The following is a 23,501-nucleotide window of genomic DNA, read 5'->3' as shown; positions in this document are numbered from 1 at the left end:
CTTTGCTTCCAGCTCTTTGGAGGAGGCGCTTATTAGCCTGATTTCTTAGGCCTGATGTGTCACAGGCAGAAGCATCATGTTTCACAAAGTAGGGCTTTCACTCTTTGGTATGCGAATTGTTGCTTCTTTTTTCTTCAGATGTTGTTAATGGAGGCTGCCCAGCTCTTTTTTTTTTTTTTCAGTATTTGTCAGCTTGTTTCAGGAGCCAAACAGAACAATAAAGTCTTGCTATAAAATCTTAATTAGGGCAATGAGAATGGGGTTAAAAGCATGGGGAAGGAAAAGCAAGTCTGTATTTCTAGAATACTGAAAAGTATTCTTGTTTTTTTGGGGGGAGATGTACATACATGTGTGCATACACACAGGGTGTGTAGCTGTATAAAACATACATGCGTTTGTGACCAAGTGCGTATGTTTCTGGGACAATTTGTTTAGCTTAACATCAATATACCAGTACAACCACAACTATGTAAATATTACTCCTTGTGCAGATGCTGACTGGAGTACCAGCGGCCTTTTTCAGTTTAGCTCATATCAGCATAGCTGACCTATTTTCTGTCAATATGTGACTGAACTGAACTGAACTGAAGAAAGGCCACTTAGGCTAAAGATATTTCTGGGCAGTCATTATGTTGGTGTAATGTAACCATATGATTATACAAGTAAGATTTTAGTGTTTGTACAGTTCCTTTGGAGAACAAAGTCTAGGCTATTTTGTAAAGGATGCAGAGAGGACTGGGAGTAGTTTAATGCCCCTAATCTTGTTTCCATTCAGCATGCTCTTAACAGAAGGACCAAAATACCGTTCTTACTGTGCTGATATTCTGTGGCCTTTTCCTTAGAGATGTAATAAAGGGCTATTTTAAACCTTGGATGTGAGCACAAGCCTGTAGTAGTGATGGCCTTAGGTCAATTCTGCTGCCGTGACTGGCAAGTAGCAGGTTTGCAGTGATCGTGTGGCTGCTCTGTTGCCAGGTTCTTGGTGGACACTGCATCTTGCAGGTTTCTTAACTTGGCTGCCTTACAGAAACGGCTTCCTGTTTGTCTGCTCTTCCTGCTTTGTTTTTCTTTTGCCAGTTTCTAAATTATGCAGTGTGCTCTTCAAACAAAACTGTTAGTTTCATGGGTTGTTCATATACTTCTATGTACTCGCAGCTTTCTCACAGTGGAAATGTGCAGCTTTGATCTGTACGGAATACAGCGTTTGCCAGGAGTGTTCTTGCTTCGCAAGCCTGTGCTAGGAGTCTGTTTTCAATAAGGAAAGAAACAGTCAAGATTCAGAAGTACATACTTGAGGGTAAGATGGGGTGGGGGGCCTTGTTGTGAGAGGGCCAAATTGATTAGCTATCTCTTAGTCATTCTGCTTGATACAATGGCATGGACGTTATTTGTTAGGATGGTTTGCAGGAAGTGAAAACTGAAGGGACAGGGATTGAGGGAAATCTGTAATGCTCCATAGTTACATATCAGTCTGTGAAGCGGTGTTTGATCTCTGGCTCTCCTGGGGACGGACTGATACTCCTCTTCATAGCAGAGGGGTTTGTAGGCTGTATAACAAATGAGTATTCAGATTTCACTCGGATAATTCTGTAAAAGATGGTATTTTGCCTTGCTATTACATGAGGAAAAAAAATGTTTCTACACTTCTGAATAGCCTGATATTGATGTGAAGTGGCAAATGACTCACTGTTTCAGACAGCGTTGTGGCACTGCAGATTTGTTTTCCCTTTTCTTTTGACATGTTAGTATTATCTTTGCCCTAACCACTTGAAGCTATTCTAAAAATACAGTAATGTAGGGCAGTTGGTAACCATTGCAGCAGCACTTCAGCTCCAGCACAGAAAGCGCCTCGTGTACCTTGGCTTGTAGAGTACTAAATGAGGTGTAACAAACGCAGAACTTTTTTTATGTGGTTAAGATGTTTGTCAGACATATCAGTATTGAAAATTTGGGGTTGCTAATGTAATGCAGATCTCTTTTTTTAAATAGTGCTACAAAGAATGACCCCCCACATCCTACTTTAAATACTGATGACTGAGGGAAGTAAAGATATAAGGACCTGTACAAATAGGTTTGAGAGTCCTTCCTCATAATCCTTTGTAATTGCCTAACCTGAAAGCCCCAAATGTGCAAGTCTGTTTTAATGGGGAAGTTCCAGGGCTGTGTGATGTACTTTGCATTGAGAAGGGGTTTGATGTCAATCTGCATCTCTTGTTTCTGATTTACTCTTAAGCCTATGCCTTCATGTCAGCATTAAATTTGAGAAGAATAACCCGCACTTTCTTTACACATGAAGCCTAATTTAGATTATAAGCAGTTCTGGGCAGTGACTGTCCTTGTGCTGTGCTTTCCACAGGGCCTGTCTTGTTAGGGTCCTGACGAATGGCTAAAGCTGCCAGCCTAATTTAGTTTATAAATAATAAGGAACAGACAGTAACTGCTTCAAGATCTGGATTGAGGAATACCTAGAGAGCCAAGCTGTAATGCAGGTATCTACTGAGCCAGCCTCAGAGAAATACAGAATGCAATCTTCAGAAACCTTAAAAAATAGAAGTGTGTAATCCTCACAGAGCAGAGCAACTGTAGGTCACCGATTTAATACTGGCTTCTATGTTTAATCTTGGTGGGAGTCGCTTCCATGTTATTTGAGTTCTTTGTGGGAGGAGATGTTTGTGCAGAAGATAAACTACGCAGTTCTAATGTGATGCAATTGGAGTAAAGTTCCTCCTAAAAGCTAAAGCAAACAAATGAACCGTCTTTTCCTTTTCTCTGATATGAAGATGGAAAACTTTAGTGACCAATATTATTTGGCAGTGTGCAGAGTCTTTGGGCTTGTTTGCTGGCCTTGTGCAGAGCACTTAAACCTGGTGTGAACTCTGCAGAATGAATACAACCTAAGTGTAATTTAACACTTAATAAGCACTCAGTGTTAAAATTAAAATATGCAAATGTGAAATTATAAATGCCTGCTATATAGTGGAAATTAAATGTTTGCATCTTGATTCTTTGGCTTACTGGTTGAGAACCGGTTCCACCCACAGATGATAACATAGTGAAAGCAAAGATATTATTTGCAAGATGGGAGATTTCTGCTGGAATTTTAGTCCTAGGAAGGCTGTCTCATGTTCCTGGCAAGGAAAACGTCGAATAATGGTAGTGTTTTCTTCATGTAGCACTTACGGAACTCTTAAATATCACTCTATATTTAAGTGCATGAATGGTTTTGGCTTCTGTTTCCTTCTGGTTAATTTTTTACTTTTCAGTTTCTGTAATTTACAGAAATAAATTACTAGTCAAGCCAGACTCATGATCCATTTTACCCATGTATACCTGATGATGGCCATTTAATGTCTTCCCTTTCCCTTTGTCTTCATTTTGCCAGTGTAGAACGTTGATTTTCTGAATAAATTTTTGGTCAAATTTGACAAACTTCTTCCTCGAAGTGTAAGCCAGAACAGCTCTACTTGGCTCTCTGCTGTCTGTTGCAAGACTACCATCACAGTTGTGGGAATGATCAGCTTTAGAAATGTGAAAGCTTATTGCTGAAAAAACAGCAATAGAAAATGGAGGCAGTGCGAGCAAATGTGTTTCTCAAGTAAAATAACTGCAGCAATTAAAGAAAAAACATTCTGGAGTTTTTACCAAAGGGCTTAAAGTATCTGCTTCAAATAAGACTTATGTGGAAATATTGCTGGTTTACAGTGGAGAAATATTTGTGCTTTTTTCCAGTGAGCATAGTAAGACTCCTCTTCTATGGACTGGGGCTGTGAAGTGAAATACAACAACAATTTGTCATAATAAATAGAAACCATAAAATAATTCTCTAAGAAGCAATGTTAGCTCAAAGCTAGCTAGCTTAGTTTATTTTTCCATCTGATTTAAATAAGTATCTCTGAAAAAGTGTATTAGCTCTTTTAAATACCTGTGGTAGTAAGCTTTCTCCTGTTTGACCCTCTTCTTGCTTCTTTCTTTTTTTTAGCAGGTAATTTGATAAAGAAACTTTTCTTGGTTTTGTTAGCTTAATTCTCTCTGATACTATTTGATCTTACCAGTTTCCTGGGTACCATGTTTTGTAGCATGGTGAATTGACTTCTGAGTTTTGCTAGCCATCCCAAGTTGACCTGGTCAGGTGATGCTGCCCCAAAGCAGCTCCTGTGCATGCCTCAGTTTCCCCAGTTCATTTCTCTGAAGCATGCCTGCAGACAGGGAAGGCTGTTGTTCCCTTCTCAAGCTTTTCTGCACTAAATAACAGTGCAAATAATTTTGTACGTATGCTAGGATTTAATCCTCTTCTTTCTGTTCCTTCTTCACCCTGCCCTTACAGACCCTGGTGCTTCTGATGCTTTATTCTTCCTCTGTGACTCTTTTGATTGGCACTTATATATAAATCAGGTGGCATTGTACCCTGTAATATTTTGGGGATAATTGAAGTTGTCTTTTTATTGTTGGTTTTTGGCCTTGCAGAAGTGCACTTAGCATTTTTCTTTCCTCTTTGTATTAGCTGGGTATTTGAAAGTGTAATGAGATTTTTGTAAATTTTGTGGTAATGGATAGTTGTTAACATTTTTACTTCATTCAAATCTAAGCATTGTGTATCACAGCATTCCTCCTTCGCTGACATGATCCAAATTGGAATTCCTGTAGAAATCGAGGAATCAATATTGATTTAATTGTAGTTCCAAAATTGCTATTGTCTATAAAGATGTATATACTTAATCTTGACTTGACTAATGGAAATATTGATTTCCATGTCTGTTTCTCTGTATTCTGCCTACACAGATTATTTATTGTGTTTGTTTTGTTTCTAATCTGAATTTTAGAGACTGCTGCGTTAGGGTGGGAGTCAGAATATCCAATTTTTATGACTCCACCCTGGGATGGTACTTCATCTTCTAGTATCTGCTTTTTTTTTTTCCCCAGTTCTTTTGCTTAAAAACATCCGTGTTTAATTTCAAAGTTAATTTTTCTAGACTACTTAGAAGACTTAACTGAAAACTTAGATAACATTACAGTTATTTTCTGATGTCTTAAATGGATTGCAAAGCATAGCACTGTACTATATAGCACTTTTAATCATTCAGCTTCATGTGTGTGACTGAAATGGTGAAATCCTTATGGATATGGCCTTTACCAGCGCTGCTGCATCGGAATATTGTATAAATGGTGTGGATTATCATGCGTTACACTATTATTTATTCTGTGTGCTTCTTAACAGATCAACAGGCTTTCTCACAATCCCTTTAAAATGGCTTCTTGTACATGTTTTATGAAACAGAAGTGAAGAGCTGTGGCTATTTTTTTTTCTGTGTTCAGTGGACTGCCTTATTAAAAATGAAAATAAATGTTTTAAACATTCCCAATGTTTTTGCAATTTGTGCTTCTGATACTTTTGTATCATATCTCAAAATGAAGTAGACTTTGCGTAGATGGAGTACAGACAAAAAATGTAATTTTTTCTTGTAAAGAAAGAGGCAAATGAATAGCCTGTGGCTAAGACTCAAAACAGAAGGTCGATGTGCTTTAGTGTCAGTAGCTCTTCAGTCTTTAGTCTGTTAGTCCCTAATATGGGTTAATAAATGTGACTAGCTATTTTATATAACTGTGCTGTAAGGTGGAGTCAGGGCAGACCTGCTGCTAGCACTCAGGATGTGTACAGTAGATAACTGTAATATCAGAGCCAATTCATTTGTCACTTTTTTCATGTCTTTTGTAGTGTGCCGGTCAAATAAAAGTCCATGGGTCTGTCTGACGTGCTCGAGTGTCCATTGTGGAAGGTGGGTACTAAGTATTAGTTTGAAAAACGTTTAATCAGACCTCTACTTTCTTTCTTCCCTTGTTGCTTGAATGAGTTTTTTTTTTTTTTTTTTTCCAAAAAAGTCTTGAATGTCTTGTATTTCGTGAAAGAAACCGTCATGATATTATTTAACATTATATGCTTATGCTAAACACACTTTGCTACCTTGTTGAGAGTCCGGAGAATACATTCAACATAATTTTTTTACAAAATAAAAGCTTGTGATGAATGTGATTGATCAGCTCAGAGAGTGCCTAGAGAACAGCTAATTCCATGGACTGTTGTTAGCTCGATTCAGTAAAAGATGTTTCTATTTTAATAAGATAAAAAACAATAAGAATTCTTGGAAACCACAAATCCAAATTGGGTACAGCTTACTTTGAGTAAAATAGCAACTGTTCAACTTAAACAGAAAATACTGTAAATGTACTGCAGTGTTACTTTGAACAAAATAATTATCTTAGCATGTAAGGACCATCTACCGTTGTACTATTGCAATTCCTTCAGAGTACAGCTGATATGTCTATCAGTTGAATTCCACCAAAAGAATTTGTACAGGAACGATACAGCCAATTTTGTTGTTTATATGCCAGAGAATTTGTTGCTACTCTATAAATGTTTGAGATGTGCAAACTAGTGAGGGTACAGTCGGTGTTGACATTTAGACAGTGTCTGAGATATGAGCATGTTTTCATCTGTAGGGTAGCACCTGTGTTGGTATGCTTTTATTCTGGAAAATCATCATTAAACTTAGTTTGTCTTTAAAAGTGGATTCAGTAAAGCTCAGGTTTTGCTGCTTTGATCAGGATAGCAATGAGTAACTGCAACAATTTTAATAATTTCTCTCTCTCTTATTCAGAGTTATTTAGTACAAAAATCTTTTTTTCCCCTCACTCTCTTTTATTTCTTTTACAAATTTATACTTGGAGAGACGCAAGAGAGTGGAGCTATTTCATAGTACGTGAAGGTGTAAAATAAGTGGTTTGGACTATTTTATTGATTTTGTTACCAGTCTTTGCTATTACTGTCCACCTCTGACTCTTTGTGTGCAGTTACTTGGCATTGTACTCGGCTCTGGTGAGGCTGCACCTCAAGTACTGTGTTCAGTTTTGGGCCCCTCGCTACAAGAAGGACATCGAGGTGCTTGAGCGAGTCCAGAGAAGGGCGACGAAGCTGGTGAGGGGCCTGGAGAACAAGTCCTACGAGGAGCGGCTGAGGGAGCTGGGCTTGTTCAGCCTGGAGAAGAGGAGGCTCAGGGGTGACCTTATTGCTCTTTACAGATACCTTAAAGGAAGCTGTAGTGAGGTGGGGGTTGGCCTGTTCTCCCACGTGCCTGGTGACAGGACGAGGGGGGAATGGGCTTAAGTTGCGCCAGGAGAGTTTTAGGTTGGATGTTAGGAAGAACTTCTTTACTGAAAGGGTTGTTAGACACTGGAACAGGCTGCCCAGGGAGGTGGTGGAGTCACCATCCCTGGAGGTCTTTAAAAGATGTTTAGATGTAGAGCTTAGGGATACGGTTTAGTGGGGACTGTTAGCGTTAGGTGAGAGGTTGGACTTGATGATCTGGAGGTCTCTTCCAACCTAGAAATTCTGTGATTCTGTGATTGAGTCAGTTATGTATGCAGTTTGTTCTGACTCTTCAAACTGCTCCATCCTTAGAACTGAAAATAACTGAATGAGAAGAATGTGATATACCTTGTAATGGGAGCAATTTTGGTCTTGCAGGTGCTTGAATGCAGGCACACAGCATATCCTTCTGTTCAGATAATGTTTGAAATCAAAGGAAGCTTTTCAGGTCTTCACTTGAAGTACATCCTCCAGGTTAGAGCCACTGGGAACGTTACCAACCATGTTACAGTACCAGAGCATTTCTGGTGGAAGTAGCTTTACAAACCTGTCATTTACACTGTTAGGCAGAAAGGCAGCTCCTGTAAGCATGACTGTCTAGTTTGGATTCTGCCAGCACAGTAGTGTCTGTAGCCACATGGCTTCATTGCTGTAACTAGCACAGCACGTTAGCAGAATTGTTTATACTTGCGTGTGAGAACAAGTGTGGAATAGGGAGACCTTCATGTGGAGCACATGCAGAGTTCCTAGTAGTTAGCATTGCTGATGTCAACAGGCAAGAAGTAAGGGAGGGGAGGGGGGAGGGAACACACGACTAAAAATCACCTGAGCCGAGCACTTCTAAGGGTTAATGACATTTCCGTTGATATTTAGAGCTCTTACATTTGTAATGACACTTTTTTTAATCAAAGATGCTTACATTTCTAGATATGCCTTAAATTTCAAGTGTGAAAATACTCACTGTATCAGCAAAAGAGCTGTAGGATTTTAATTTCTTTTCCAGTTATGTGACCCCACGCCCTAGAGTGTTTCAAATTTATGAACTTCATGAAACATAGAATGCTGTAATATTAAATCATTGTCCCAGAATGGGAGGACTTAAAATGAATGTGCTTTCATATGGGAGCTAGCATACTGTTAAAGTAATCACAAAAATGAATAGTGCTGGGAAGAAAAACAAAGTAGACCTGTAAGAAAAGTATATGGGAAAACAGCGTGGAGAACTAACCATGTAACAGGTTTGGAAAATGGGAGCTAATGTTTTTCTTAGTCATGAAGGTCTATCAGTCTGGTCAAGGCCCAGATACCGGGCTGTGATACAAGAATGCCAGTTTTTGGTTTCTATGAAGAAAATGGAAAAATTAATTTGGACAAAGTGGGAGAGTAAAGGGATAAAAACTTGAAAAAATTAGACAACATTTTTACATAGGTAAATTGCCAATTTTCATTTTTGTGTGATACTGGATATGTATTAGATTAATGTGTACTTGCTTGTTTGTTGTCCTTTTTTCATTGAATGTTGGTTAAGTACCTGTATACGAGTATAAGACTTTTTTTCTGTTTTACATTTATTTTAGATATGTGAATGGCCATGCAAAAAAGCATTATGAAGATGCACAGATTCCTATGACCAACCATAAGAAAACAGAAAAACAAGAGAAAGTTCAGCATACTGTGTGTATGGATTGCAGTAGTTACAGTACATACTGGTAAGGATTTCAACATTGTAAGTTGACAACTTTTTGCATACTGGAGGGTACAAACTGTAAACGCCTGTGAAGCATTATATTACACACTTTTAAGCACTAAATCTCTTGGCTGCTTACAAGCCGTTATGAAATAACTCTGCTTTTGCATGTGTATTGTAGCATGGATTGCAGCTACACTCCATTTTAAATGGCTAAGTGCAAACTTTTTGATATAAATATACATAGATGAGAGTTTGCTTTGGAGTATGTTGAGAACCTATCGTTCCAATGCAAAGACTACTGTTCAGTTGTACTTACTCCTTTCTTCAAGCTGGTTAGCCTTTCATAGGTCCTTTAGTCAGAATATCAAAAAGTAATTTACTATAGATCCTTCCTCAGATGTCAATTTGAGATGTGTAAATGTGTGTGTTTTTTGGTTTGTTTGTTTATTATTATTTTTTCCTCAATGTTTCCTTTCTTCACTCTGAAAGAAAGGCCTGTTTCTGTTGATGATTGGTATAACCTGTTTGAGTTTGGGAGAGCGATGGATCCTGTTTGGAAGCAGCATCAACTTCTTTCTCAAGATTAAATAGCAGAATCACAGAAGTGATTCTTTTAACAGAAGAATGGCCTGGGTTGATAAATAATATCAGTTTCGTAGAGAAAGAAAAGAGCACTGTTCAGGGAGGTTTAATAGTTATACTGGTAATATCAGGTTCTCTACCATCTAGAGAGCAAAGACTGGAAGCCTTTTGAAAGGAATGCTTTTGTGCATTCAGCATCTTCCATCCTCTTCACCTCTGAGCAAAACTGTTGACAGCTGCTTCTCCTTTTCCTATTATCTTTATGGCTTTTCATGTATGTCAGTACTTGTGGGGTACGGCAGAGCAGGTTTTAGACAGTGCAAATCTTAGGGAAATCAGTGTTATAGTCCTATGGTCCTGTAAAATTATGTAATATACAGTTCCATTGATGAGTGTTATTTTTTTTAAAAAAAATCACATCTTTGTGTACTTCACTGGGGAACAATCTATTAGCTGCAGTTTGGGTATCCAATTTTATGAGGAATACTTCTGTAACAAATATTTTTATCCCTTGCAATTAAAATTGTACTTATCTCAACTGAAGAAATTTTACTTGCAACAACTCAGAAGTTATTCAAACGACATGTGTAGCAATGACAAAAGCTGTACAGAAGAAAGTAAGAGTATTAAGAGAACGTGGGAGTAACTTTATGATGTATGGGGATTTTGCTTCTACTCATATTTTATTTAAATGACCACCAATTTTGCTTGCTCCTGTATGAAAACATTTTTTTTCTAAGTAATAACATATGCATGTGTTACCAGCATTGGAACGGCTGTGGGAAATTCCAGTTTCCCAGTTAATGTTATTAACAACTCAAGTTCTATGTTGTTATGTTGTGGCTTTTGTTTTTTAAACATAATCTTTTAGTCACGTTGGAGGTAATAATGTATGCAGGAATTTTAGTGGGGTTTTTGAAATCTTGATTATATCTCCATTTACAGTGACAAATAGTACTTATGCCCAGTCTGCCAAAACTTGCTGAGGCTTGACGAGTTACACTAATGTATCAGAGCTCTCTGCTGACCTCATCTCAAACCCAATATGGGCATTACAAATAATAATACTCAAACTGAGGACTATGAGATTTATTACTGAAATAAAATACATTTGTGAGGACTAAGTAGGCATACATGTAGGAAGCTCATTGGCGTTTCACAGCGTATTTGTAGTAGGACAGATAAGTAGTTTAGCATATGATGTCTTTTTCTGCTGTAATCAAAGTAGAAGCCTGAGTCATCTCTGGCTGAACTGGAACTAATTGTAAAGAGCTTTGCCTTGGGCAGTTCCTGTTGCACTAGCAAATTACAAGTCTCCTGTACTAATGTTTCAAAAACAGTACATCTTTGCTTTCATTAGGACATTTCAGTTTCTTCCACCTGGTAGAAAAAGATACCTGGATTTGATATTACACCCAATTTTTTTTTATATTATTTTATTTTTCAGTGGAAATAAGCTTAGACGTAAAAAGATGAAGCAAAGAACGTTTAGACCAATTTCTGCCCCTTTATTTCAGGCAGTCCTGTAACAGTTGCTATCAAATAATGCCCGCCAGTTGAAGTAAACAGTTGGGTGAATTCCAGTCATAACTAGCTACTGTGGAGATTGAATTTTGAAATGCTGTTTGTTAGTTTTTTTCAATGCAGACATGAATCCAGTAGACAGTGGTATGTTTATGCAATGATGTTGCTTTCAAGACAACTTTTATTTTAAGATCAGCATTTTATACAAAGTAATATGGGTAACCTCAGTAATTTGAAAGTCAAGGAAACACAATCTTAAGACTTAATTAAATTTTGCTTCTAGTGTAAAAATTATGCTGATACTTCATTGCACTGCTTTTATATTTTTAGATGCAGAGATTTGTTTAAAACACAGATCTGAGTAGAAAACTCTTGTTCCATTTTTATCCTATGGATTCTAATTTGCTCTTGTGATAGTAGCAGAAAGCAGGTCTGTATGGGCTTTGTTAGAATAAGAAGGCTTTTTATTTAATCTCACCTTTTTCTCTGGCAGTCATGAGAGCACAGTCTAGGGTTTGTATTAGCTATCGTTGTCAGTCCAAAGGGAGAAAACGCCATGTGACTGTTCAAACATGGTTTATTGAGTTCTGTATCTAGCTCATGTGCATTCTCATTGTAAACCAAAAGCAAAGTGGTCTTCTGTAATTACATTTCAGTGTGGAAGTCTAAGCATGTGTATTTTCTTGTACATGATCACAGGCTTTCAACATGGATTTGAAAGGAAAACATGTCAATTCCCAAATGATAGTAATTATTTTTTATTTTTAATATGAGGTGAGGTTTTTATTGTATTTATGAATTTTGTTAGGTTTTGAGAAACACAGACATGCTTGAGGGATCAGCAAGTACTGGGCAAAGTAAGGATTTGTTTTCCAGAAGGTTTTGATCTTTCTTCTATATCCTTTTAAATCTATATCCTCTTCTATAGCCTTTTAAATCTTCACAGTAGAAAAATTGAGAAAGCATTAATCTTTAATTTATTATGAGAAGAGGATGCTTTTCTTGATTCTTTGGTCACTTTTGAGACTGAGGAAGACTTGAATTGCATTGTTTGGCTGGTAACCAGCCTTTCACTTAGTTCTAAATTACTAAGCGTGAAGAGCTTACAAGGCGTACAGGTCTTTATTTCTCTTGAGGCTATTGTATGATGCTTTCTTCTGCTGTGCTAGCTGCTGGTATTCCGTGTACATGAGTAAAGCGATAGGTATAAGAAACCTGCTTTCAGAAATATATTTACTGAAAGAGGACTCTTGTAAATTTGTTTTCTCTGTGCTAGTGAGCAGACAGTTGGTTAGCACAGAAAGAGGAAGGCTGCCCTGTTTATGTATTTGCATATGTTTCCCATGTTTATTTAATCCCAGACACAATTTGTAGGTCAGATTTCAGACCTATTAGCCTCCCTGTTATTAATGTTCTCCCCCCAAGAGCCGATGTAAAAATACCTAAGTGCCACGGTCTTTAAAATTTTCTTTTTACTTACTCTTTTTGTAATGGTTCTGTTTTTTAAAAAAAGACGTACTGTGCTAGCACGAGTGACAGAAAATGAGATTACTTAAACTGTAATTTTGTATTCTGTAGTCAGTGAAAATTAAAGAAGGTAAATGACAATTATGATGACAGTAAAACTTGAGCTCTTAATTTAATCATATCAGGTGTTAACACAACTAAGGAACCAGATATTTTTTTTAAATATTATTCTTGTCCTATGATTCCTCTAATCAGGCTTTTCAAACATACTGTGAAGTTCTGTGACCTGCTGAAACCGACAACATTGTGCATAAATGTTCCCCAGAGCAATGCATACATTCACTGGCTTGCTGCCTTTTAAGCAGCAAAGGCGGCCAGAAAAGACCAGGCCTTGGAGTTAGCGGAGGTGCTAAAAATAGACAGTGTATAGAGAAGAAAATACTGTGCTAATACATATAAGGGACCCTCCCCAAAGGATAGAATTTGTTCTGTACGTTCACCCTTACAAGCATATTGTAGAACTACTGAATGCCAAAAGATGTGTTGTTAATTTGTGATAATCCTGAAGATCGCAAATTCAACATCTCTTTTGAAAGTCAGCTTTGCATATAGGAAGCAATCTCTCCGCAGTTTACCTTTAGGGTGTGTAAAAAAAGTCTAAACTCCTTCCTATGCTGTTGACTTTGTTTATCCAGAATAGATTGGCTGTTTTATTTCTATTGGTAGTGCTGAATCCTCAGTGCTATAAGGTATGTGTTTTAAAAACCTGCCCATTAAAAAGAATTAAAAGAGGTTTGTTTTATTTTTAAGTGAATTTTAAAATTACTTTTCCACTCCTGCAAGTGTACCCTAAGATGAAGGAATGTTTAATGATATATTTAGTTTTATTCTTCTATCTCAGGGAAAGTGCTAACTTGCAGTTTTATGTAAAGATGCAATTATTACATGAGGTCAGATTAAACACAGGGCTAACACGATATTTAGGGAACAGGAGCAAACAATAAATCATCTTTTGTACTTGTAGCAATAAGGAGGCTTAGAGGCTTTCAGTGAGCTTACATCTGCTTTTGTTACGTGTTTATAAATGTAAACAGCGGATAATGCTGAACAAGTCTGCGTAAAACTTGACTGCAAAATAAGTAAGTTTACAAACTTCTTCCCCCCCCCCCCCCATACTAGCTGGATCTGTGGTGAGCTTTAAAAAAAAAAAAAAAAACACGTTTATTTGCAATGGATATTTTATGGATTCTTATGTAAGACCTTGAAGGTTATAACTGCTGTGTTCAGTGTTTGGAGAGCTGTATTAAGTTTCTCTTTTCAGAGGAAAAAATCAACAGAGATCCTGAGCAGGCTGTTCCTGCAGACTCCTTTTAGTGGAAAGGGACTTCACTTTTTTTAACTCTGTAGTCATTTGAAGAATTCAGTGTTTGAGTTAACACCAACAATACTGTTGCTTTTAAACTACATTACAGATTTACATGTATGCAGCAAATAATATTGTAAATTCCAGTTGTGCCTGAAGTTAAGATAGCTTCATTAACTTGCAAAGTGTGAATCTGCTCCAGCAGAGAAGTAACCTGAGATGATGAGGATGTATTTCATATTTGAGTCAGTCCTTTGCCAAAGGAAAATGAGAGAAATAGCTCAAGTTGTAATATTAAGCATAACCAATGTAAGCTAATTTTCTTCCCAGAAAGAGTTCAGTTGCCTGCCATCCTTACTTCTTGGGAAGTTTGAAGTCTTTGTAGAACATCATAGAATCATAGAGAGTTGTCTTCTGTCAACTTTTTCTTAACTGTTGTTTACTTAGTAATTGTGAATGTTACCTTTAACATTAATTTGGTATTTTTACTTACAGCCTGCATCTGTAAATATTTTTTTTCCAATGAAATTTGGTGATTTTTTTCTCTATATGTATATGTATATGTGTATGTTTTCTATATATACGTGGGAAGTATGAGTTTCACAGAAGAAATCTGGCCTTTTTCTGGCCTCCTAGTTGTAAGCAGTGTAGCTAGCAGCTCTGGAGCTGCTACATTCCGTTTTTGCAGAACTAGGTGTTGGAATGCTGGGCTATGTGCTCATAAAGTTAGCTGCATCAACAACTTGTGTTACTAAAAGCATCCCTATCACAGTGAAGAAAGACTGATGCAGAACAGATATATATATATATATATATATATATATATATATATGTATGTATATATATACACACACACACATATAAAAAAAAAAAAAAAAGACTTTATGTATTTAATTGAGATCCTTGGTATGCCAGTGATGCAAACACATTTGTTAGAAATGCTTGTGGCTTGGTTCTTTAAAATGTCACTTCTGCTCAGAGACCATTTTGATTTGGCTTCACTTCATGTTCATTTCTATGTAGTGGAGGCTCAGTTTGTCTTCTTTAAGCTCAGTTACATTTGTACACACAAAACCACAAATTTTATAAGTGTTGCTGTATTTATAAAAACTGTGAGAGAATTAAGACATATTTTTGGCTGGAGCACGGGTTGTGAATTGCCACAGACTCCTTGTGTGACAGTGGACAAGCCATGTCATCTCTTTGTTCGTCTTCCCTGTTCTTTTTCCGTAGCTGAAGCTTTTCCACTGTGTATCTGTTCAGCATCTCTTGAAAGGAAACCTATCGTTTTTTAGTGATAGTCTTACAGTATTTAAATGAATTGATTTATACTATTCATAAATAAAAAGTTGTATTCTCTTTACTGATGTTTATTCATATTTTTTGATAAATCTTCAATGGGTTGTCTGCTAATACTGCTTTTGGTTACACAGCATGTTTGAATTTTTATTGAATTGGAATTTTGCACTGGGATGAGTGGTAGGTATTACTTCTGATTTCTAACAAAGAAGCAAGCTAAAAGACAAAACATGTAATGAAATACTGCCTCTACACCCTCTTGTTATAGGACAATTTTCAGAGGGAACCAAGCTCAGGATGTAGGTGTTGTTCTTCCTTCTTCTCCTTATAGTTTTCCTCTGAATCACTTCAGTGCTTCCAGCACATAGGGTTGCATGAATGTTTTAGAGTACTTCCTTTGTACATTCTGATAAATATTTTTCTTGCAGTTATCGCTGTGATGATTTTGTAGTCAATGATACCAAACTGGGACTGGTACAGAAGGTCAGAGAGCACCTACAGAACTTGGAAAAGTAAGTAGCGTGTTTACACCCAGATTGCTTTGGGTGGACTTACATTATTGCATCATGTAAGTGGTACTTCTGTTTTATATCTATATATGTATTTAATATATATGTTTTGGTGCCTGTATAATTGTGATAGAGTGCATGTTTAAAAATGCCTTTTCATCAGTGAGAAGCAGAGGTGCAGAACAAAGAGGTTTTTTGTTTGTTTGTTTTTCTGATCTTGTATGTTTTGTTTCTTATATTCTGAATCTTGTATAAGCTGTGTATAACTTTCTTGGTACCTCACCAACAATTAGCGTCCTTTTCCTTGGAAAAGGGACTGAATTTTCAGAACAGAATCACAGTTTTATCAAAAACAGAAAAAGTTTCTGGAGCAGAGAAATTGCAACTAAAATGCAAGTGGAAGTAGTTATCGTGTTAATTGCAGTTTGGTTTCCAACCAGAAAGATTAAGAAACGTTTGTGAACTTAAAATTGTACTGAAAAGACATGTTTTTCGTGTGGCTTTTTCTGGCGCTCTTCCACTGAAGAGTAAATACTATAATCTTTGTGATGCATATGCTGTGGCCAGTGCTAGATAGCAAATAGCCTTTTCATAGTTTGCTTGCAAATCTTCCATAATACTAAGTACATGTTAATATGAATTCAAATACCACTCCTGCTAAGAAATTGCTGTGAGGTTGGAAAGTTCTGGATCCTTCCCGAGGAAGTGTGTTAGTTACTCGGAAAATAGTATTAACATTTTCAATCTTTTCCATTCTTCTTTTGATGGGTTTCTCAGGTATGTAGTAAGATGTAAAGATACGTAAGCATAATGAGAAATACACACAAATATTTTGGAGATGTCCGGGAGATCTAGCTCCTTTGAAGGTACATGGCACTGTGGAGGATTCTATTGTAAGCAATGATAAAAATAAAACCAATCCTGAAAGCTGGAACAAGTTAAATTTTGCTATTAGATTGGTGAGAAGTCTGGAACTTGAGGGCTCAGTAATTTCCAGTGATATGGAAAAGAGTAACTTGCTGTCCCTGTAACTTTGTATTAGTCTTACACAAATGTTATAAGCTGATGTATTTTTAACCAACAGAAGTCAGCTATAATGCATAAGTGATAGCACTTAAAATACTTTTTTTAATCTTTGGTAACTTTACTTCATCCTGCTTTTTTGAAGTTGTCTTTCTCAAGGTTTAGGATGACTCTTCTGGTAGAAGTATTTTATGGAAAGCTACAATAAGCATTCCTTTGATTAGAGGAATAGATCGGGTATGTTTCAGATCAGGAATAGCATGCTAATAAGGCCGTGCTTCAGGGCACACATTGTAGCATGCATAACTTAATGCAATTAACTGAGACATTAGTGTTGAAAATAGGATGTGTGCCTGTACTCCGAGAGAAATGCATTCTATTTTAAGACTATGAAAAGCATGTGTTGCAATCAGGAAGCTCTCTGCTGTCTTAATGACAATTGATGGCAGATGTAATCATTGTAATGTCTAATGCAGTGATCATCTCTTGTCCATTTCATACAACATTTTGTTTTTATAGTAAGTAACATATTTTAATTGCTTTCCAACAGTTCAGCCTTTACATCAGACAGACATAGGAAAAGAAAACTATTGGAAAACTCATCTATGAACAGCAAGTTATTAAAAGTAAATGTAAGTATAACAGATCCAGTACAGTGAGTTTTGCTAAAGTTCTTGAGGTTTATAGTTGGCCTAGATTTAAAAATACATGTCAGTTACCCAAATCCTACTTGGCATGTACTCCGTCTTTCTCATCTCCTAACCACACACCTAGAAGAGCCCCTTCTCACAAAAGTTTTTGATACTCCTCTGCATTTCTGTTGGCCTTGACTTTGAGCTTTGCTGTGTTTGGTGAGATCAGGGAAACTGGAATTAGATAGTACCCATTGGGATTGAAACAGAGCTAGAAATAAGATTTGTTTTGTTGGTTTTTTAAGCAAACAATTTTTTTTTGAGTTGTTCTTCTTACAGTGTAGAAAGAAGGCAGAGAAGCGGGCACACTCCTTTTCTAGAAGGGGATAAGAGAATAGTTATTTGGAAATAGCAATAAGCTTTAACACTTTTAAAAAGCAATTGGTAAAACTTTTTTTCAAAAGCAGCTGTGGAGTATTCTGAAAATTATACTCAATCTCATATTTCATCTTCCTGATGTTTTAACTTCACATCTGCAAAATAGCACTCAGGAGAGCACAGTCCAGCCCTAGCAGAAAGGCTACATAGTTTCTTTCAGTCAAAGAACGTAGGGACCCAAATGCCTCTGTTTTCTGTGGTTTGAGGTGAGGGAATTTGTAATGCTCATCATTTCACCCAGATTTCAAGTAGGGAGAGGGGGAAGACAGTGACTCAGCTGTATGCATCTGCCTCCTCTTCACCCCTAGCCATCAGGAAGGGTAGAGGAGGGCCATTTCTCCTCAGTCCTGGGGACAAGCAGTGTAGTCCAGGAGAGCTGAAGTAATGGCTGTCTCCAGCTATGAGAAAGAATTGCCTGACTGGGAAGGAGAGACGTTCTTGAGAGGAGTATGAATGGAAATAAGAGGGTGGGGGTGAGAGCAAAGCAGTCAATTGCTGCTTTGTAAAGTCTATGGGTTTAGTTACTTTGAAAATGCACTGCCTACAATTGATGTAGGGTCCTTTGAATGTGCTGTGTGTATTTCTTGTACTGTCCCAATCTTGAGAGGATTGAAGTTTTGGAGAGAGAGTGCTTTTCTGCTTTTTCTGCTATGAAAACTCATAGTGTCATTGTCTGAAGAACTCAATGCTACTAAAAATGAGAGGGAAAATTCTAGGCAACGTCTAGATATTGAGAGGACAATGAGAAAAGCATAAACTTAAAGCTGCTTTTATTCTTCTTAGACAGTGCTGTTTTCTCAGTTTTATTAATACTTGAGTATTGCCTGTGGCAACAGATGATCCTTCTATTCTTGGCACATTGGATTGTTATGTAGAAAAGATAGCATTAATGCTATGCTGTCTCATCCTGAATAAGGATGAGAGGGGAATATGCTAAGGACAATGTAGTGGTACTTGTACTTAGTTTTTGTCATTTACTGGAAAATAGTTCTCTCTTTAAGCAGTAGTTACCAAATTACTAAATTGCCTATGTAAGTAACGTTTTTTGATAACATGTTCACAAATACCCTGATGACATTAGTTCACCAGGGATGTTTTTTTGTGGTAAATTTGAAGGGAAAATGTTTTATTGGAACCCTTTGAATACATATATTTGGTAACCTAAATTTGCATGCAGTCTTTGATGTCAAGTTATAGGTTCATTCTGAGACAACTACTGAAAGATAGTTTAGTTTTAAATTCTGTTAGAACAATAAAGACTATCCCAAGATGTGATGAACTTGAAGAAATGTTTCTAAGTACTGTGGATTGCAGAAACAGTAAATGCCGATACTGTCCACATTTCTCTTGCTTCTGCTCCCAGCCTCATATCATTTGTCAAAAAACAAGCTCATCTGTGTGTAATAGTGCTCTAACCTGTTGAAGTTCCTAGACTGTAAATAGTATATATTTTTTGTCGCTTCAACATGTTGCTTATTCTTTGCACAGTCTAACTTGACTGTATCTTTCCCAGATAAACTGTCTTTAAAAAGATCTGTCTTTGAAAAACCTCCTTTACCACCACAAAAAAAAAAAAAAAAAGGTCAGTGCTGGTGACTTAAAAATCTGCAGGCTGCCACACTACACTTACTAGATACAGATCTAGATGGGTAAGGATTGGCATCTTCATTTTTCAGACGCTTCAGGGAAATTATCATCCAGTTCTCACTGAACATTATTGGAGTGAGAATATTTACTACCATAAATGCACACAAATAATTCGAAATACAAGTCTGTGATTAAAGCTGTACTGTCCTGTTCAAATTTTTTTTTCAAGGGGGGAATAAAAAAGGTTGTATAGCTTTCTTTTGATAATGAGTAAGAAATTGGTTTCATGTCAGGTTGGAGCTTCAGTCAGCAAGGCTGGTCATGTGATTACTTTGGCATTGAAACTGCTTTTTTCACAAAGTGTAGTTAATTATTGTTCAAATTTATGTTGCTTAACAGTAACAGCTCTGTGTGAAGAAAGTGGGGGAGCAGTGATACATCTATCTTTAACTTAACCATCCTCACTTTCAGGGAAGCACCACTGCCCTTTGTGCCACAGGCCTTCGGAACCTGGGGAATACGTGTTTCATGAACGCAATCCTGCAGTCGCTCAGGTATCTTCTTTTCTGTCAGTCACAATTGACCTTGCAGGAGTCAAAGCACATGCTTGTGTTCCACTATTGGGACTGCTGTGGCAGAGCTTTGAATTGATAGGTGGAAGTGGACCTTGAGTTAACCTCCTCAGCAGCTGCAGCCTGTTGTTTCATGGAATACCTTCTGATGCCTCAGTCTATCACAGTATCTCCTAGTCAAAGCAGAGCCAAAATATAATTATTTCAGGTATTTGGGATGATTATTAAATTTATAGACCCACCATTCATTTACAGAAGCACTTGCTGTATTACTTCTTGTATTTTGGATGAAAATACTTGAAAAAAACCTGTTCCGGGTTGCCATCATTTTATCACCACATGAAGTTCTGTTTATGTATTTCAAAGAACAGACTCCAGAATACATAATCTCTTTATTCTCTGCCCATTAAGGTTTTCATTCATTTTTTCTTTTTCTCCAGTAACATTCAGCAGTTCTGCTGTTACTTCAAAGAGTTGCCTGCTGTGGAGCTGAGGAATGGGAAGACAGCAGGCAGGCGAACTTACCATACCAGGAGCCAGGGAGATAACAATGTGTAAGCTGTGTGTTCCTTGTTAGCACTGAACTTTCATGAAACAGCAAATGCTTGAGCAGTAGAACCACTATATGCTTACAGTGTTAAGAGTTACAGAAAAGTGATTCTTAGAGGGACTCATTCATAGAATAGTTTGCTGTACAAGAAGAAACTTGTGTCACTTGCAGTGTGCACGTGTAGCCCTAGTGCTGCAGGGAGAGGCAGTAAAAAAAAAAACTGAAAGCACTAGAGTGTAACTGCATTTATAATAAGCTTAATAAGTGCTTGTTATATCTAGTCCAAATATTGCATTATTTAATTCCAGCTAAAATATGGCCATGTGGATATGACATTCAGAGTCTGTAACCTGTTTAAGCAAGCATTAAAGTGACCACATTAGCAGAGTATACAGTATAATGGTGAAAGGTGAATAGGTATCCAAGTGAGTTCTCAACATTTCAGATGTAATTTTCCAAACCTGTCTGTTATGAGTAGGATTTTAAGACATAAACTGTGGGAAGTACTAGAACGGGTAATACCCAGGCATTACAATTTTAAGCAAGGTGATGTCTGATATTTGTACCATTGAGCTAGTAAACCCGTAGAGTTATAATGCAAGTCCATATTCATCACCACCTTTTATTCTTTCTAGTTCACTGGTGGAAGAATTCAGAAAGACACTTTGTGCTTTATGGCAAGGAAGCCAAACTGCATTTAGTCCGGAGTCTTTATTTTATGTTGTCTGGAAAATCATGCCAAATTTTAGGTAAGTTATGTGAAATACAAACAGTATCCTTGATTGTAACCTTACATTGCTGGTGTTGTAATCTAAAATGTGCTGAATCTGGGGTATGGAATCTATGCAGCTTTCCTGTATGCCCACAGATATGCCTTGGAAAGGATCCTGCCTTTGATTTACTGTTTTGCGTTTACTAGCAGTGCTTTTCTTCCCCCTGTCCTTTGACCACATGTTACATGTAGCATTATCGGAGAGAGGTCAAACATTTCTAATACGAAAACAGTAGTAGTTTTACCTTTGAACCAGTGCTCCGAGGGGTAGAAGAATCAAGAAGACAAAATCTTGCAGGTAGGCAGAATTCAGAAAGAGAAATTGCGCTTTATGACAAGGAAGCCAAATTGCATTTAGTTCAGAGTCTTAGTCCAAGTGCATGGTGTTGACAGAACCAAGAACAAGCTTGCTGCAATAAGAAATTGATGTAGTCAGATTAAAAATGTACAGGTCTAAATGAGAACACTCTGTAAAACTTCCTTGATTCTCTCAAAGTACTACAGTCATCGTCAGTTGGACATGAAATGAGGGCTATAATAAAAAAAATCATATGTAACTAAAAGGCATTTTGTGCCCATGCTGACAGAAAAGACAAAAGGGGAAAAGGTTATCCAAGTAAATCGAAGTATCATTCCTCTCCAAGGTCTCCCTGTCCTGGCCCCTGAACCTTTCAAAGGAGCACTGAAACCTGTTAGGATATATTGTGATGAGGTAAGTTGCTCCATTGTCTCAGGTAGTAAAGATACTGTTATGTTACATCTCCAGCAGTGCTGAAAAGATGCTGTGAACACATCTCAGCAACCCAAATCACAAAAGATATTTTTATTCTATTCTTCACACTGCCTACTATGTTTCACTTGGCTTAAGAGAATCAAGGAAGTTTAATACCAGTAGTTTCAAGCAGCGACCAAAACATCATCCTTAATATCTGTCCTTGACCAGTTTCCCTACTACAGTCTTCACAGTAATTCTTGTTAGGCTAAGCAAGAAATGAGTTCATTAAGTTCCTCAAGCAAATTTTCAGCACTGTGGATTCTATCACAGTTTTTAAAAGAAAGAGTGTTTTTTTTTTAATTAATTTTTATTATTTTTTCCCTTTATTCCCATTTAGCTGGGAACATATCCGTGATTAACTGATAAGAGAACTTAAATCACATGAAGAGTAGCATCAGATGCTCTGCTCTGTATATTCCCAATCCCACATGATCTAGTGAGAACACTTGTTCAGTGCTTAATTGTACCATGTAAAAGCTCATGATGCTGCAACTCTAGTTCTACCTTGTATGCTGCTTATGAGAGTGGAAGTGGTGGATGGACACATGAAAGACAGCTGGAGTCAGTAGCATGTTAACAGTGAACCATCCACTTTGGCTTGTGCTTATGAAGCCTAATGACAAGGGCTGGGAGAGGAAACGTGTCTGGAAACTCAGTGTAATATGTTTAGCCTAAAAAGTTGTTTCAGTTGTTGAAAGTTACGTGCCTGCCTCCAGGACTGCAAGTGCTGTTGTTTTTTTCAGGTTAAAGGCTTTCTTACAGAAGGTTAAAGAGACAAACTATTGCTGAGGTGCTCCATGGCCCTCTGTTTCATGTGTATGTAGGCAGTAGACAATATTTAGTTGTTTGGCCTTGTGTAATACAAGCACAGCTGAAGTGTCTCAGAGCTCTAATGCTGCTTTGGAAGTCCTGCTCCTTGACTGTTGTACTAAGTCTGTTGCTTTCATTCTGCTGCATGGCAGAACAGTTCTGGGCCTCTTGCTGAGTTGCAAGATTTGTACTTTGCTTGTTTGCTGCTATATAAGTAGTATCTTCTATTTTCTTAGTAACTGTTTCTTTATATCTTGTTCTCAGTAGAAAAAAAGAACAACAGAGGTGGGCTTAAGTTGAATTGGTCAGGTGGATGGAAAGCAGTTTTATTGCACAAGCTGACTCAGAGAAACTACGCTTTCTAGCTGATGGATCTTTGTCCATATCATGTTTTTTTAAAGATCTGCATCTGTACCTAAGCTTTTTTTTTTTCTTTTTTTAAATTCAAAGAATCTTTCACCTAGAATTAACTTGTATCAAATGTAAACACATGCATCAGGAACACAACCAGTAATGTGTAATGATTCCAAAGGTTATTTCGTCAAACTTGCTGTAGATCAAGCTTTAGAGCTTTTATATGAGGAAATTGATGTTGGAAGGGTATCTGAAGCGAAGTAAATTCTAAAAATTTAAGCAGTATATAATTTGTCAGCAATTGCTTTTAAAGGTGGGAGTTTGGACGAAAACATTACTGTTATTCTACAGATGAAAAGGCTTTACTTTCTTTTTATTTTGCTGCCTCCTACCAATACTTTCCTGGGATACAC

The 23,501-nt window shown here is 37.2% G+C and overlaps 1 protein-coding gene across 6 annotated transcripts in view; it reads left to right on the top strand.

Annotated features, from left to right (window-relative positions):
• The window catches only part of USP3 (ubiquitin specific peptidase 3), an 87,734-nt gene that overhangs the window by 53,878 nt on the left and 10,355 nt on the right, over positions 1–23,501 (top strand). For 5 of the 6 annotated variants that reach the window (XM_068695666.1, XM_068695664.1, XM_068695663.1 and 2 more), the window contains exons 2-8: positions 5,714–5,774; positions 8,719–8,850; positions 15,495–15,578; positions 17,149–17,230; positions 19,727–19,809; positions 20,268–20,381; positions 21,013–21,126. In XM_068695666.1, coding sequence (XP_068551767.1) covers positions 8,768–8,850; positions 15,495–15,578; positions 17,149–17,230; positions 19,727–19,809; positions 20,268–20,381; positions 21,013–21,126 — 560 coding nt within the window. In that variant the 5' untranslated portion in view covers positions 5,714–5,774; positions 8,719–8,767. Of the gene's footprint in view, positions 1–1,149; positions 1,298–5,713; positions 5,775–8,718; positions 8,851–15,494; positions 15,579–17,148; positions 17,231–19,726; positions 19,810–20,267; positions 20,382–21,012; positions 21,127–23,501 lie in introns of those variants that run through there. The other variant, XM_068695667.1, reaches the window with a different exon arrangement.

This window comes from Anas acuta, chromosome 12 (genome assembly GCF_963932015.1).
Source record: "Anas acuta chromosome 12, bAnaAcu1.1, whole genome shotgun sequence".
In the NCBI taxonomy this organism is placed as follows: domain Eukaryota; kingdom Metazoa; phylum Chordata; class Aves; order Anseriformes; family Anatidae; genus Anas; species Anas acuta.
The sequence above is the reverse complement of the archived record's forward strand: the minus strand, read 5'-3'. Positions and strand labels throughout refer to the sequence as shown.